This window comes from Pholcus phalangioides, unplaced genomic scaffold (assembly GCF_987345545.1).
Source record: "Pholcus phalangioides strain wild (caught in Gottingen) unplaced genomic scaffold, Ppha-v1.0 ptg000016l_1, whole genome shotgun sequence".
NCBI lineage: Eukaryota > Metazoa > Arthropoda > Arachnida > Araneae > Pholcidae > Pholcus > Pholcus phalangioides.
The window spans coordinates 13,621,294-13,639,438 of record NW_028301609.1 but is presented as its reverse complement, the minus strand read 5'-3'; the positions used below and the strand labels follow the sequence as shown (position 1 = coordinate 13,639,438).

General features: G+C 33.4%; 1 protein-coding gene across 1 annotated transcript in view; it reads left to right on the top strand.

The window, feature by feature from the left end:
• Positions 1-18,145, top strand: part of Ddx1 (ATP-dependent RNA helicase Ddx1) — a 45,970-nt gene that overhangs the window by 15,287 nt on the left and 12,538 nt on the right. The window contains exons 11-20 of the mRNA XM_089245665.1: positions 378-431; positions 1,937-1,997; positions 4,754-4,812; positions 8,637-8,660; positions 10,138-10,190; positions 10,688-10,748; positions 11,104-11,175; positions 11,320-11,346; positions 14,125-14,214; positions 16,337-16,387. Of these exons, the coding sequence (XP_089101791.1) occupies positions 378-431; positions 1,937-1,997; positions 4,754-4,812; positions 8,637-8,660; positions 10,138-10,190; positions 10,688-10,748; positions 11,104-11,175; positions 11,320-11,346; positions 14,125-14,214; positions 16,337-16,387 (552 nt within the window). The remainder of the gene's footprint in view (positions 1-377; positions 432-1,936; positions 1,998-4,753; positions 4,813-8,636; positions 8,661-10,137; positions 10,191-10,687; positions 10,749-11,103; positions 11,176-11,319; positions 11,347-14,124; positions 14,215-16,336; positions 16,388-18,145) is intronic.

Below are 18,145 nucleotides of genomic sequence, written 5' to 3'. Positions count from 1 at the left end.
GAATGGGCAGCTAATATTGCATGGGGAAAGCAAAGTGGTAGAACAATAGATTTAACCATGTTATTCCATGAAAATCAGTCATTTTCTGACATTCTTGGGGAATCTATGACCTTGGTTAGGAAGGTTTTTAAATCAGGTTTCTCTGTATTCAAATTTTATATCAAGCTTGCATGGAGAAAACAAAACCAGTTAACCGTTGTTTCAGAGTTACGTTTACTTCTGAAATTCAAGATGCTGATTTACTTGGTTCATTGCAAATATTTTAAAATTTCCCTGAGGAATTTCTTTTTCAACTGATGCCATTCTTTTCAAATAATGAATTGTGCTATGAAAGAGGAAAAACTAGTATAATTATTGGTTTGTTATTTTCATTTCAGAATGCTGAGATGGAGTTCAATTTCGGAGATACACCTTTCAAGTACAGTCCTCAGGTATTGTTTTTGTAATCGTTTATCAATTGCAATTGTTTGATACATACAATTTTGATACTGCAATTGTTTGATTGCATACGTTTTTCAGGTTATCAGGCCATGGTCTAAAAAATACACTTTTTGATGTTTCGGCCATATCTGTGGCAGGCATCTTCAGAGATTTAAACATGGATAAGTCTCTGTAGCATGTGAGAAAGGTGTTGGGCATCTACTCCTGTTGAGTTGTTCCTTATATAGATATCTAAGGCTTGATTGACCACAGAAGAATTGTATTGGCTGGAAGTGTCAGGCTCTGATTGGCTGTGTGGACAGTTTGGAAGTGTTTCCTCTCTGGTTCTCTCAACAAGCCTCAGAATGTCTTTTATGAGGAGCAACTCGATTGGAGGAGATTTACAACACTTTTCTTTCTTGTTGCAGAGACCTACACATGTTTAAATCTCTGGAGATGCTTGCCACATATTTGGGCAAAACATCCAAAATTGAATTTCTTAAACCATGTCTCCTAACAACCTGGAAAATGTATGTTTAAATGTCGGCCATGAAAGCCTCAGACAATACTGTAATTGTTTGTTGTTGTTGTTGTTTTTTTTTTTTTGGATGAGGCTTAACTGTTAATTTAAAAGTTAATTAAACCTCTTACTTCGTGCATATTCATCTCGTCACTCCCACAAGGATGGGGCTGACAGGGTTCGTGCCTGGAGGAGGAGGCCTCGATGTGATTTATATTTTTTCACACTATAAGTGAATTTATAGTGTTAAAAAATAAAAATGTGAAAGAGGGATCCGCCAAAGCTTTCAGCATAGGAACCATGATGGTGGATATGGGGACATGAGTCATTTATTAACTTATACAGTGTTACCTCAACTTACATAATAACATTAATTCATTTCTGAAAGTTACTAACTTTGCATATAATGTATCTTGAAGCAAATTTTGTCATGTAGGATTGAAGATCTCATTACGGTAAAGTTCTGATAATCAAAGTTAATTGGGACTGTAACTAACTTGGGTAAACTGTGAATGAGCACACTCTCTCATTTCAGAATTATTACATCTAGATCATTGTTTCCTAAACTTTTTCTTCCATCGCTACCCCTTCCCCAAAAATTTTCTCTTCTCATTGCCTGCCCCCGCCCCTCCCCCACCAACTCAAGAGCCAACCCATAGGATTCTATACTAAACCCAAAGCTTCTAATGGCACCCCCTCCCGGGGGGGGCAATATTGCCCACTTTGGAAAACACTGATCTAGATATTGCACAAAAATCTGATTCACACCCAGTGCATTTGGATTTAACTCATTCAAAACAAGGTGAGCTTTCATCTGTAAATTACCTTGTTCTTCTTTCTATCCCATGAGTTACAAATTACTCACAAATCAAAACAATCTTGAAGTATACCATCACTTTTTTCTCTTTAATATGCTGTGTGCTTGTTCAATAATAACCTTTCACCAGCATATTTTATGTGCATATTTGTGATATTTTTTTGACTGATTTTTCTCAGGGTGGATATATACCATTGTGTGCTGCTCCAAAAGAGAACGTCACAAATTCTAAAATAACTGGTATGTGAAATTAATATTGTAAATAATATATTTAATGCATTTCTGAACAATATTTTTCTTTACTTTTTTTTCAGTTATATGTTGTAGAGTACACATGTAGATGTTACTTATTTTGAAAATTATGTGTAAGAATCACTGATAGGGCTTCCCCTATCACATTACACAGTCTGCTAACCCTGTTGGCTTCAACCGGGGACATAAGCAGGATCAACATATGGAGGAGGCACAAAGAATTTTTTCAAGACTCTATTAAGTTACTAATCTTTAAAAATCGTTTTGAATCAACAGAAATCAATTAATATGGTATCTCCTTTCAATATTTTAATTTTTTTTAAAGATATTTAGAAATATTTTAAATTTTTTATCATCTTTTGCCCCTCTTTGCATATATCTCTGGCTTCGAGCTGTTCAAAATGTGCTTTAAATAAACTTTTTCTTGTATTTTTTTTAATGCTCATAATTTTAATATTGGCAAGTTTTATCATTTTCAAGAATCATTTTTCAATATGTTTCTCTCATGGCTGATTTTTATTTTACACATCCTCGATTTTGATTAATATTATGAGACTTTCAACTGGGGTGTGAGATGCAAAAGTTTCTGTGATATGAGTTATATTGGTTCCCATGTATTATTTGGTATGTTTTTATGGGTGATGCATCTGACTCTTCAACAAAAATACTTTTCAGATGACATAAAATTATATTAAAGGTGGCTATATAAAGCATATGTACAATGATATTTACATTAGAGAGAGAGGATAGACTATTTATGTCTATCTCATATGAGAGCTAGAGATGCTGGTGGCTTGTAACAGAGATAGCCTCTTTGACTTTTGAAGGGGCATCCACACACACAGTCATGTGATCATCTTGTGCTGCAGTACAGAATGTACTGTTTCTTTCATGTGACCAGAGCATGCGTAGTATGTTCTAAAGCAGTGTTTCTTACCCTTTTTTTGCCCGTGGCCCCTTTGAACCATATTTTTTTCTCGTGGCTCCCCTGTCTTACCCAGAGTCTTCAACTCTCATCTAGAAGCAAGATCCTTTATGCGTATTGAATTGATTTTTTTCAGTGAATTTGTACTGAATGAAAATTTTGCAAAAAAGATTGTCCTCCAGACCACTGGCCTAGAATTTATTGAGCTCCTCGCTAGTCCGAGCTCTTTTCAGGGCCGTCTCAACATTATGGGCGCCTTAGGCAAAGTGATGCTATGGTAGCCCCATACTTAGCTGGAAATAAACAGCCTACATATTTCCTATTTATTTTCAATATTTATTGTACTATACAAAATATAAGGTGGGATCACTTATGGACATGAGACCCCCTGGCACTACCCCTCACAGGAGTGGGACTGACAGAGCTGCAGCCTGGAGCCTAATATGGTTTTCATCATTTTTGTTTTTCACATTATAAATTTAATATAGAGGAGGGGTCTGTGAAAAATCTAGCCGAGGGCCTGCGAAAATCCTCATCCTAGGGAATCTGCTGCAAAATGTAGGCAGTGAGGCCCGGGCTTGTCCATGCCCAAAGACGGCCCTGGTTTTATGGGTGGCTTTGTTGGATTCTGTAAGTGTATATAGTCACTAAAAATATAAAAGCTTTATTTCTTCACACCTTAATTTTTCTTCTGAGCTCTCCAAACCACCTGTCATGGCCCCTTTCTCCATTTTCTTCCGTGGCCCCCTTGAAGTGTCCCAGTACCGCTAGTCAGAGTTCTATTCAGGACTGTCTCAGCATCATGCCCCCCCCCCCCCCTAGGCAAAGTGATGCTATGGTAGTCCCATACTTAGCTGGAAGTAAACAGCCTGCATTATTCTTACTTGCAGTATTTTCAAAATTAATTGTACTATACAAAATATCATGAGGTGGGGTCACTTATGGACTGTGTGGCCACTGGGCATGACTCACAAGAGTGGGACTGACAGAGCTGCAGCCCGGGGCCTGATATGGTTTTCATCATTTTTTGTTTTCCACACTAAATTTAATATAGAGGAGTCTGTGAAAAATCTAGCCGGGGCCTGCGAAAAACCCCATCCTAGGGAACTTGTTGTAAAATGCGGTGAGGCCCGAGTGGATCCATGCCCTAAGATGGCCCTGGTTTTATGGGTGGTTTTGTTGGATTCTGTAAGTGTATAGTCACTAATATAAAAGCTTTATTTCTTCACACCTTAATTTTTCTTCTCAGCTCTCTGCAACCACCTGTCATGGCCCCTTTCTCCATTTTCTTCTGTGGCCCCCCTTGAAGTATCCCAGTACCACTAGGGGGGCCATATGGCCCCCGGTTGAGAACCACTGTTCTAAAGCATTTGTGGGATCTAAAATTAAAAAAAAAAATAGAAAAAGGTTTCATCTTCAATTTGTTATCTGAATTTTGAATCCTTTGCATTGAAACTATTTTAGTTAAACTCTAAAACAAATTTTGCTTGATTTGAATCAACAATGATAATGATAGAATTGTTTCTATGTTACTAAATTTTGTTTTAAAGGTATATTTCACATGCTGTTATCTAATTGCCCATATGTTGTTCCAAGTTAAATCATTTTTGTGAGAAATCTTACTGAACAACTATAATCATGAACAGAAAATTACAAATTTATGCAGCTGTGAAATTCATTATAAAACAATCTATTCGAAAATTGATGGGGCAGTGTTCATTGAAAGAATCTTCAGGGAATGCTGGCCTCATATTTTAGTCATTGATCTCGATTTTTTTTTTCTGGATTGTGATATGTGTCTGTGGTTTTCTAATTGAAGGTGCATCTACTGGGAGTACCAAAAAATTGAAGAATGCACCTCAAGCTATTATAATAGAGGTAAGTGTAATCTTTTTATTTGTTCATTGATGTGGGGGGGGGGGAATTCGTGTGGCAGTGTTTTTTTTCCTTCATGTTAAAAATTATGATATTTGTGCATATATATTCTGGAGAAAGAAAGTTGTGATTCATCAGTTAATATTCAATTTGTCGTTCTATTTATTGTCTTACTATTCGAGTCAATTTTATTTTTAATCAGTTCACTGAATACTAAAACTGCCAACTGTTAGGAAATTTTGATAATGAACTTAAATATATTAATGAAAACAGAGTTGCCTGACTGCTAGAGAAAACATTCAATATGTGATACATATACAATATGGTAAACGTTGATTATGTAACATAATTAGAATGAGTCTAGGTTAGTAAATATAAATTTCTAAACTATTGAATGTACAGTAATACCCCCAACTTATGCTACCCCAAGTCGCGTGAGTGGAGTTACACAATTTTTTTGTGAAAAATGTGTTTCTGAAATCGAAGCAAATTGTAGGATTAATGCTGAGATACCAAGGGATTATCAAAAAGAATTGTACACTATATATATATAATGAAACTATACGTTGATGTTTGAGTTTCTACAGCAGGGGATTCCTAACCTTTTTCCAACAATGACATAACCTGCAACACAATCAACTTTGTGACTCATTGGTCCATTTTTAGTCTTAAAATTCTTTATTAAATATTTCTGATTAAAAACATGTTTATTGTTCAAAATCAGTGAAACCAGTCCATGGCATCTTAACAGCTGGGCTAACAGGGCCTGAATAAACCTGGTTCCCTCCCCCAGATTAATGTCGCCAGTGAAGCAACAAATGAATTCGCGCAGCATAAGTTTGGGTCGTTACCCATAGGTTAAGAACCCCCTGGGCTACAGTGTATAAAGATGAAAACTTTGGCATGATTTTAAAATGGAATCAAAAGGCTTAATATGCATTTTTCACAAGTTTTGAACCCAATCTAAATATGTATTTGTGGGCAAAATCATATCCCAACTTGCACAAAATTGACATACATGGTTACCATCACTCCCACCCATGGCATAACTTCTGGGTTTTACTGTACATCAGCTTAAAAGTCAATAATTCATACCCATTATAATTTACAAACCTATTACTAAGATAACTGTGATGTTGATTAACACAGAGCTTTGGATAAACAAGGGCCAAATAATTGAGGTTTTTGCTGTACTAATGAATGAATGAATGAATGAATGATCAAATCCAATTGTAACAAATTCCATGGAACCGAAAATTTGGTTCCTATATCTGATCTAATAAGAGAACATATCCTGTGAGACGGGAATAAAAATTTATTACATTATATTTTGACTTCTAGATTGAACTTTATATGCTAGGTTTGCGTATAGTAGGTTCTGCTTTACATGGTACAGCTAATGTCTAAAGCCTGATCAGATATAATTTTCCTTGACATCCAAAAGTATTAGATAGCTTGAACCACCAAATCCTTCTTTCCAAATTATATTCCAGAATTAGAGGTAATGCATTTAACATTCTCCAACCTTATCTCACTAATTAGGGTTCAGTGGGACCAGTTACATTTTATAATCTTTATCAATGACTTGTGCAATTTAAAAATATTTGGGTAAAATCATAGCATTTGCTGATATTATATGCTATGATATTATTTTCCAGGGGAAAATTACCAAACACTCATTAACAGTATTAACAGTTATCTTTTAATTTTTTTGGAATTTAGTTTCTTGATAACAATCTTGAGATAAATGTTTGTAAAATCAAATTTATTAACCTTTCATTAACAGATATTCAGCTAACCAGTTTTAATCCAACTTACCATAACGAACTCTGCTCCTGCATCAATTCATGTACGTTCCAACTTCTTGATCAGATTTCTATCATAAAATATCTTGGTGTACATATTGATCAAAATGTAAAATTTCATTCTCACTTAAAATATCTTCAATCAAAGCTCTATGTTTTAGTTCACAAATTTTGCCATTTAAAAACATTTGTAAATCAATCCTTCCTAATCACAAGTTACTACTTGATGGTTCACTCACACTTACTCTATGGTTTATTGCTTTGGGGAAGTGGCTACAATTACCAATGTTGCTGCTCTAATCTCCTTACAGAAAAAAAATTGTCAGACTTATAACAAAGGATTATAACACTCCTTCAAAAGAACTTTTCAGTTGCTTACAAATACTACCACTTTGTTATATTTACTTTTACAGATCTATCTTAATTATTTTTTTAAAAAATCAGTTCTCAATTGCATACTTCTGATGGATACAATTTCACTTATTCATTACCCCCAGTCCACAAAGCAATACTAAAAAGTCATTCATTTTTCATCTTATTCTGAAATTCATAATACTTTACCCCAAAACAAATTTTAGATACCCAACATACTTATCCTTGAAAAAACTCAAAACTCAATTAGTTCAAATTACATATATTGAAAAATATTTTTAATTTCAACCTCATAACCTGCATCTCTGTTATTTAGCTGATATATTTGTACAGTAGAGTCTCGCTTATCCAACATAAATGTGAAGGCGGAACGTCGAATAATAGGGAGGTATTAAGAAAAAAGCCTATTAAACGTCAAAATATGTTAAAATTTTCCAAATTATGAATTTTACACATTACAAATTGACTGATTACAGAAAATTAACAGTTACATAATATTCTGAAGTTAAATACAGTATACTTGAAAAATTCAGTCCTGTGATGATTTAAAGAAAATTTTGATCAATTTAGTCTGCTTTCCTGATGAGTGCCGTTTCTTTGCTGCTAAGTCTTGCCATCTTTGAAGCATTATTATGCCGATTCTCTCCTGTAGCTTCTTGTTGCTCAATGTATTTAATCACAGTTTCTAGAGCATTAGTCATTGTGTGAAATTCAAACAGGCTCAACTGTTGGTGCTTGATCTTGCTCTTTAATTTCGGTGTCATCGCAATTGGCAATAGCGATAATTTCTTCATCAGTTATTTCATACTGATCATCATAGTCTTAGTGTAGACGGGCACGCCACTGTACAGTCGGGGTAACTAATTAGCTTCAGTAGAACTGGGAGCAACAAAAAATAGACTATGCTCACGCTCCCAACTTACAGTTCTTGATGCATTTTTATGGATTTTTTGTGGTGTGATGTCGGATAACCAAGATACTTTTTCCCCTTTTTCCAATTTCTAATTTATGTATTTTCATTGCACGTAACAAAAAAATTTAAAGATTTTTTCAACCTTCTCTCTTACCTATAAATATATTTTTTTTTTCCTGCCATTGATGATGTCTTAATTGTTTTTTATTACAGCACCCTTCCCCCCCCCCCCCTCCACAGTTGCTCTGTATAAGTTTTTAAATTTTTTTTTTTTTTTGTTATTTTCTTTTTCTGTTTTGTTTATTTATCAATTTAATTGGGTTTTTTCCTCATCAACATTTGATTTACTAGTAACAAGTGCAATATTAATTTTGATTTCATTTAATTTTAATTAACAAAAAGACTTATTTTACTTTGAAAGCTTACTGTAACTTATTTTAAAACTAATTTTTTCGTAACAACCAGGGGTCTTTGATCTCCTTGGTTCTTTTCCTTTTACATGTTTATGTTTTATACTCTACAAAAAAAAATATAACTAAGTAAATAAAAATAATTGGACTCCATGGCCTGTTATTTGACAATGACTATAACATATTATTACCTATAACATGTACATATCATTACAATTAGAATGGATGAGTTCTAATTTTTCTAATTCTAATATAAATATGTAAGTATGTATGTATATATACAATTTTTTTTTGTGAATAATTATTTTCATTGTTACTTTTTATTAGCCATCCAGAGAGCTTGCAGAACAGGTATGTTATATTTGAGTGACTATTTATGTGTGTGTTGTACTGATTTATTTATGAGACCTGAGAACTAGTTCGTTAAAAAGGTGTCAGTTCATAAAATCAAACATCGACTGTATTATACTCATTTCTGTAAAAATCTCCTGCAAATAACTAATGACTATAGTATTATTTGATCATTAGTACTTTTTTGCAGTACAGTGCTAAATGACATACAGTAATACCCAAACTTATATTTCCCCCAAGTTACATGGTTTTTTGTGAAAATGCATGTTCCTCATATTCAAGCATAGTCGTGGGGTGATTGCTGAAATGGTAGCAAATATTGTTATAATCAAGTAAGAATTAATTGGTTAATCAGAACAGCATATATACTGAACCCACACTGGTTTATGAGAGGCTACAGTATATGAGCTGGTTTCTTTCATCAACAGTTCAAAAAATAAAGGATGTTTAAGTATGGGGCTTTACACCAGGGCTGGACAAATCACAAAAAAATCTACATGCCAGAAAAAAATTTTAGGCCCCAAAAAAGATTTTTACTTGTAGGGAAAGGTCCAAAATACTTCTTTTGACTTTTTCAGACGACAGTGACTCTTTCATGTTGGCAAATATGCTGCTATGAATTCCAAATATTTTGTGCTGCTCTGAGCCTGCAATACAGAAATTACACAAAGAAAATTTTAGGCAACCCGGTGCCTGATTGTCCAGCCTTGCTTCACACCCTTTGTGTACAGTAAATTTCTTACATAAAAACTTTATCGCAATAATTTCCTATGTAATGATAATACTCTCTCGTCCTGGCACACTTCACTTCCAGTGTTTGCCAGTATGCATCTAGACACGTGACTCATGCATCAAAATTCAATTTTACTCCAAATTTCATTGAGAATTGAAAATACGGAAGAGTAGATCAACTTTGCTAAAAAATATTAAGTCAACCAACGAATAAAGCAAATACATGACTATGTATTTCCCTTATTCATTGGTTTACTTCTTTAAAATGAAAAATATTCCTTCAAATTTTAGGTAATTTGTTTTTAATATAGTTGTCTTTGTTGTTCATTAAATAATAATAATAATGCCTCTATTTTTACTGAAATATCCCTTAGAATTTTGGAAAGAAGTGAAATTACTCTTCAATTTTTTTCTCCTGATAACACAGCTTCCCATTATGTTAATATAAGCCATGTGTAGCGATAAATCCTTTATAATTATGATTTTCTCTGGTTCCTTGTATATTGTGGTATAGCTGTGGATGCTTCACTGTACATGCAGGACCGCTGGTTAATTAACTGTACTATCAATTGTATTTTCATTCGATGATCAGAAAAGAGAAAAATGAAAAAAAAATTCTAATTGCTATAATCACTTGAAAAGTTAAAGCTAAATTGCAGTGTATGTGATATTAATAATATAATGCCAATAGTTGATGATGTAAAATCACCTTTTCCTAAAACAATTTTTTTATTCATTTACCCAGACTCTGAAATGCATTCAGAATTTCAAAAAGCATCTGTCAAATCCTGGAATAAAGTATAGTATACTCATTTTTCTTTCCCGTCTGCTGTGTTAATATATATACAGTCAAACCTCGTTAATGAGTCACTCTTGGAAGAGCAAAAATATGACTTAACAAGTGGAGTGACTCGTTAAACGGAGTAATCCATAGCTATGCCAATTCCTGCCTGAGGACAATTGGAACTTCCAAAAGGTGACGCGGTAAGCGGAGTGACGTGTTAACCGGGTGACGCACTAACAAGGTTTGACTGTATATATATATATTTTTTTTTTGCAAGGAATACTTGCAAGAAATTTTCAGACATGTACTAGAAAAATCTTGTTTATATGTCTGGAAAGTTAGTCTTGTTTTTCCTCTGTGTGTAATCTTATAACTGAGTTAGAAGTAAAATAGTCAAGAAAGTTAATTTAAATTGTGCAGCTAATGCGATTATGACTGTATTTAGTTTTATTCCTTTATGTAAAATTGTTTTTGCAGTACTGGTATTCTATATTTTCATCTTTGTTCGTAGAGATCTGCTGATTATTGGGGGAGTACCTGCGAGAGATCAGATTGCAGCCCTACATAATGGAGTATGCATAAAATATCATATTTCCTTCAAATGACCTGTTTAAAAAATCAGTTTTTCAGTATATATTTTGTTTTTAATCACTATTTTATTCAAAGTTATGTCACTCTTTTCTGTGGAGTTTTTTGGTTTCACTTGCACCAAAAATCTGCGAACCAAATTGTAGAAAACTTTTTTGTGTGAAAATTTCTTCTGTAAAATGTAGCTATGCCTAAGTGTTTTTATTGGTTTCTTAAATTTACATAGGGATGCCACAGAATTGAGTTCAAGATGCTAAAGATGGTTATGCTTGTGTATTGAGAAATGATCATAGATCAGTAATAAGGCTTTCAATTTTTTGTATTATTTCTTTTTTTTAGGTGGACATAGTAGTTGCTACTCCTGGTCGATTGGAAGATCTCATTTCTACAGGAGAGATGTCTCTGACCCAAGTAAGTTCATCACAGAGTTAAACTATATTTGTAGTCACTTTTAAGAATACTTTGGTAGACTATTTCGTTCATACTGAACCTTTAATTTTGTCTTTATGCAAAGCAATGCTGTTTCTTAATGTTCTTTTTTATCTTTTGTTGTAGGTTCGTTTTTTTGTGCTTGACGAAGCTGTAAGTTGTCAATATCTAACTTATTGAGTGTGTTTATGTTAAATATGTGTGTGTGTATAGATATGCTGATATCTCTGTAGAGATTTTGTATAACCTAACCTATCAGGTTTATTTTATGGTGATTTGTCTAATATATCGTAAGATTGACTTGAAAATTTGCTTGAAGTAATTTTAACCAATTATATTTTCCCTATGCATTAGATACAGTTGTACTCTGATTTAAAGAATCAAAAGAAACCAACAATTTTTTTGTTTAATAAATCGTGGTCAAATTGATCAGGAACATTAACACACCTGAAACAACAAATTTTAAAAGCTGCTTACATTAGGGTTGCTGTTACAACTTATTTCCGAAAACGCCAAAATATGTATATATGTAAACACTATAAATTTCAGAATTAAGTCAGGATTCATGAAAAAATTTCTTAATAGAGGTTTTAGGTAGATCCAACATTTTTAACAAATTCTGTCTAAGTTGTCATTTTTGCTAACCAGTAAATGCTATCTCTTTAAATAACCCGCCATTGTTTGCTTGTCAAGACCGAACACAAACTTGAAGTGACTTTATTTCTTTACTGAAATCGAATCATGTGGACAACTCAATATTTTATGGCAGGGGTTCTCAAACTTTTTCCACCCGCATCGCCCGTTTCCTATTTAATGCTTATCTGGGAGCTCCACCGGCTCCCCAGAGCTGTTTGACAAACAATATTTTCAAAAACTGTATTATATTTATATAAAAATATATAATATTTCGAAAAGATTGGAGGTGCACAGTTTGAGAACCTATTTTATGGTATGATGTGTGTACACCAATTGCCCAGTAAAACCTTCCCATGCATGCACTCTAAATGGCTATGGTTTCCTGTACTCAAATAAAGAAAAGATTCCTTTTCTCTCTCTCTCTCTCTCTAAATAAGAGCTGAATGTCGAACCCTGAAAAGTCAAATTTTCAGATTGACGTTTGGGTGATCAGAAATTACAAAAAAAGAAAAAAATTAAGGATATGGAAAAAAAAAAAAATTAAGGATATGGTTTGAAGAAAATTTCTATCTGAGGTTTTTTATTTGTTAAATTATGTTTGGCCTTTATTTTTTCCTCAGAATTTTGGAAAAAATTCATTAAATCAAAGAATTGAGTTCATTATGCTGTAAGGTTTTGGAGACCATACCTACAGAGGGACATAGACTTGGTTGAAGGGGTGCAGAGAAGAGCTACGCATGTCCTTATTGGCACACAGGGCTTGAGTTATGAAGAGAGACTTCATTTTTTGATTATGTTCACATTGGATGAATGCAGGTGTCGAGGAGATATGATCGAAGTGTTCAAAATTTTCAATGGGATGGATAGGATGGACCATGAACTTTTAGTACACCGCCAATCGACTGCTTTTACAAGGGGACACCAGTATCGATTGGTGAGGGACAATGCAAGGTTATGGTGTCGCAAGGAATTTTTCTCTAATAGGGTTGTTAATAAATGGAATAGCTTACCCCCGGAGGTAGTAAATTGTAACACAATTGACACGTTCAAAAAGAAATATGATAAACATGTTGGGGTAAATCGAGAAGCTATCCATACTTAGAATCAGACAACCATAAGTATTCTTTATAGGCATTGTATAATATTTTGTCATGTGTATATATTTGTTTATAATTTTTGTAATTGCATTTTTAATTGGGTTTCTGTATTTTTGAAATATATGACATCCATATTTTTATGGGCATCTTTTTCTCAGCCACCTCGTTGGGCATTTTGCCTGTTGTGGCGTTGTATTTGTATTATATTTTGGTTTGACTGTATATACAGTAAACTTATTACTGTGTAACTCCAAAAGACATAGAATTTTTTACTCACTAAAAGAAGTACCCCTAATTTTCTTTATATAATCTGTAGATTACACACCAAAAAAAATCAAGATTTTTTTTAATCCTTTTCTCATTCTTTAAGGTTTCATCATTGGGGATAAAACTAACCACCACAAATTTTGCATATTCTGATTTCGGGCCACTGTGCAGATCATGGGATGGTATTCTTTACTTCAAAGTAGAAAAAATTTCATATGTGCCGTAGATTGTCACAACTGAGTTAATACATAGGAAATTACGATATGTTATGATATGCATAATTTGTTAATGTCAAAAAAACTTAGTCGTCAGAACATTTTTTGATTAATTTCTCACATTGTGTGTTTACACACATTACATTTGCCGCGGAGCAGAATGTACGCAAAACAGTGGCATACATTTCAAAACACAATTAGTGGTGCTACTACTACATGCACCTCATCCACATTCCTCTGCTGAACTTTTAATGCATTGGTATATGTTGGAATGTGTGTGTACGTGTAATGAACCTGTAATGGAGTTGGTTTGTGTGCAATGATTGCTGTGTGCCGCTATCTGTCATCATTTTTTCTAACTAGAGTGTAATGATTGTATAATTGGTGGTGCTGCAGAACAATCTCTGGAATAATTTTGTAAGATAGAAAAATAATTATTCTGTGCAGGAAAACACTATCATGAGAGTTTTCACTGCAGAACATTTTTTAGTCAGCTGAGCACTCGTTGCAGAACAAAACAAAGCATTCTGCTTCAGGGATCGTTTGTAGCTGAAATGTTAAAATAAACAATGCATTCAAAATTTTTCTGATCAGTTGCAGCACTTACTTTATATGCTTGTTTAATTGAGATCAGTCTAAAGTTTTGTTCTCTTCTATTTTCATAATCTCTTTCTTGATCTTTGGCATTTCAATGTTTCATAACCATTTCTGTCTAGGATGGATTGCTTTCCCAAGGATACACTGATCTGATTAATCGCTTATATTCACAAATTCCTAAAATAACATCTGATGGAAAACGCTTACAGGTAAATATAGTACAGATTTCTTCTCTTTAATCCTTTTTTTCACATTACAGCTGTTGTCTTCAACACATTGCCGAAAGTGGCCTGCTGAGCTGTTTGGCAGTAAATTGTGTAGTGTGAATGATTAGTGGCATACTAAAGATTAAAGGCATATGATTCCTACTAGAGTATCTATATACAGGCAGCTGAGCCAAATTGTTTAGATAGCGGATATCTCTGCATCTGCTGAGTTTAGAAGCATACTTTTACAAAAAGTTTTCAAGTAACTTGGTTACCCAAAATGTCCTGAATTTTCTAAGGGGTTGCGTAAAAAATTATAAAAAGTAACTTTTTATGTAGACCCTGTGTGCTAAAACTTTCATTTCGTGAAATGCAAATGTAGCTCTGAGAAGTCATTTACAAAAAATATGTATTTTTAAATGCGATATTAATGGAGATATTTGACTTTGAAGTTTTCAGCATCTCTCGCAATGATTGAGGGTGTGATTCAGGAATTGTGAAACTTAAATTAAAGTTAAAGTTGTTAAAATTCTGTAACTGTTATTTATTATGAATAAAAGAAATAAGATGGTTGAGTTCATTCAATTTATTTACAGTCCCTAAAAATAGCAACTGAACCAATGAAAACTTGCCAACACAGTGATGAGCTGCCAAAACAGTGATTTTATATATTTAATGTCTGGATAAAGAAATTTTTTTGCATTTGATTTTTCAGAGCAAGATCTAGATTTCAGTTATTGAAAGTTTTATAGGAGGACTATATGAAAAGTTAATTATTTTATTTTTATGTATACAACCCTTCAGAGAAATTTTGATATTTTAAGTAACCACATTCTCATTTGAAAACTTTTTTAAATTAAAAGTATGTTACTTAAATCAACGGTTGTAAATCTTCTATGCAAACAATTTAAGACAGCCTTTATATACAAAATTATAAATTTACTTTTGTTTTGGAAATGTTCATTTTGCCTGTTAGACTCAGAATTTACTTAATCAGTTCATTTGATTAATTGAAAGATTAAATCAAATTTTTGGTTGTACAGTAGACTCTGGATTATCTAACCTAATGTGGCAGAAAGGCAAGCTGGATAACAGAAAAGCCAGATAGACCGGGTTATATTAAATGCTCACTTCCTACCTCCATCAATACTACCAAAATACCCTTTGTGTACCAAAACTTGCTCCTATTCATATTTTCTTACCTCTAAATAAAGGCGAGTATGTTTTAAAAATTTATTACCGAATTGATGGTCCAAGAATAAAGATATTGGACATGTTTTAAGTTCTAGGAGTTTTAGGATGAATTCTTTTATGTCTATCCCTTATTGTAGGAAACATGGAAACATATATACTATTCACAGTATTAACCCATGTATGCTTTTAAAATAAACAAAATATGAACGTAAAACAAAAGTTAAGTTCTTACAAAACTTAAACTTATTTCACTCTTTATTGATAAATGATAATGCAGATGTCAAAAGCTAGGCCTAAGATGAAAGAGTCAAAACTCACAATGTTTAATTTTTAAAAAGTTCTTGATGTAGATAAATTTAGGGCTTTCTCTCCCCCTTTTACCTCGCCTTTCCCCACTCTTATGCTCTAACCTTCACAAAAACTGTTTTGGTTATGAGGTGTGGCTAGCACAGCACACGAAATTTTAATACAAATACAATGACCACAACAGGCTAATTTCCCAATGAAGTGGCTGAAAAATTATGGTAAAAAGTATGGATGCCAAATATGACCAAAACATCCAATATAAAAGCATATATCATCAAAAAATAATAAATTATCATATATAATGCATTGCCCATACAAAAAGATTGATTGTCTTATCTTAGTATGGATAGCCTCTCGATTTATCCCACTATGTTTATCATTCCATTTATCAACAATCGATTTTGCATAGCCACACCCCAAACCCGGTTTTTGTGATCTTGGAATGGCTGAAATGTATTAACTTTTAACTAGGCCGGATGGCACTGAGATTGGATAGTTTCAAGCCGGTAAGTCGAGTCTACTGTACATATTTTTTTATGCAATATATTTTTGACAAGTATAGTTCTCGATTATTTTTGTGTACAATGACCACCTTCATTCATATGTACTTTTTTTTTGTCTTTAGATGGTGGTGTGTTCGGCTACTTTGCATTCCTTTGATGTGAAAAAACTTGCAGTAAGTGTTATATTTCTGAATTGATTGCCATTTTTACATGGAATAAGATAAATGAGGCCATTATTAATCTCTACTCCAACTCGCATCAGAACTTACAATATACTCTGAATTTGGTTTTCTAATATCTTTTAAAGTACCTTTATATACTGTACTGTATTCCATCGCATTAGCTGGCATGTTGTAAAACTCTGTGGACACCAGCTGTTCAAAGAGTCATGCCAAGAAAAACAAGGTTTAATGATTACAGAAAATATTCAAAAGATCATTATCAATTAATATTAAATACTGTATGAATGAACTAATAAAAATAAAATGATGGTTTTTCACTGTAACAAACATGTTTTTTGTCCAGGATGCATTATAATGATGAGGAAAAATGAGCATTTACTTGCTACTCTAATTCAGTTATTGCCAACCTAATGCAAAATATACATTCTGTACTCTTCACACTTTTCCTACATGTTCAGAGATAAAAAAAAATATGTTGTCACTTTTTTGTCTTACAACGTCATGTTTTTGCTGTGCATCTCTATAATTTTTTTCACTCTGCTTATTTTGATTTTACACACATGATAATGGATAAAAAATACTTTGCGGTCTACATATGTTTCCATTTAACTCATCTAATCTATCTGAACAAATATGCATTGTGTCCAACATTTTTGATAAATCCGAATTTGTTGTAGTAAAACCAAAAATAAAGCTGGAATTATTTGACCGTATTAACTAAAACATAAAGGATCCTGAGAAATGCAGAGAACAGACAAGATTCAATTCAGCCAATTCTTTGAGTTCAGATATTTAAGAGTTATCTGGAATCAGTGACATGAATTTCCTGGCACCCCCACTAATGTAGGGTAGTGCTGTAATTTCTAAGATATAACAGTATAACATAATCCAAAAGGTATGAAGCTGACTGACTGAATTGAAAAGCTGTTATATAATGGTGATTAAAATTTTTTGTTCTTAGGACTATCTCTGACCATTGACTTTAAAAGTGCGGTGATACCTTGGCCATGCCCCCCACATATTGGAGCAGGGCCCATAGGCTGAGATCTTTAGCTGGGTGAAAGTGAATTTATAGCACAGACACATAACAAGCATTACACAGAAACAAACTTAGTGTTAGGTTCACATCATGTACACGCACATTCCAACATGTATCAATTTGTTAGAAGTTCTGCCGAAGAATATGGATGATGTGCATTTATGATTTAGTGGTGAATTTATAGTGTGAAAAAACAAATGAGAATCATCCCAGTGCCCATAGCTGGAGTCCTGTCAGCCCTACCCTTGTTGGGGCAATGAACCTCACCTAACAAAGATAATTCATTCCGGAATCATGTTCGTTGGTCGGAATCTTTGTTAGTTGAAATGCGATATCCCATAGCTTTCTATGAAAAATTGTTTAATTCGTTTCAGATTTTCCCAAAATTTTAATTTATTTTTTTCAAAGCATTGTCTATCTTTCATTCTATCATTTTGTATGAAATGGTTTAAAAACGTTCTGAGAGAAGTGAAGGTGTATTTTTTCAAAAGAATTCTGAGGTGGTGTGGTTAGGTGGTGAGGTGATTAATCGAGCTTGATTGACAGTAATTCTGTGCTGAAATTCAGCTCATGAATCTGCTTTGTTAGTTTAGCGTGTGCATCCATATCAACCAAAATATGCATCAGCCAAGGCAGAAAATCTCTTAAAAGAAGTCTTTGTTGGTTGCAAAATTTGTAAGCCAAGGCGTTCATCAGCCCAGGTATCACTG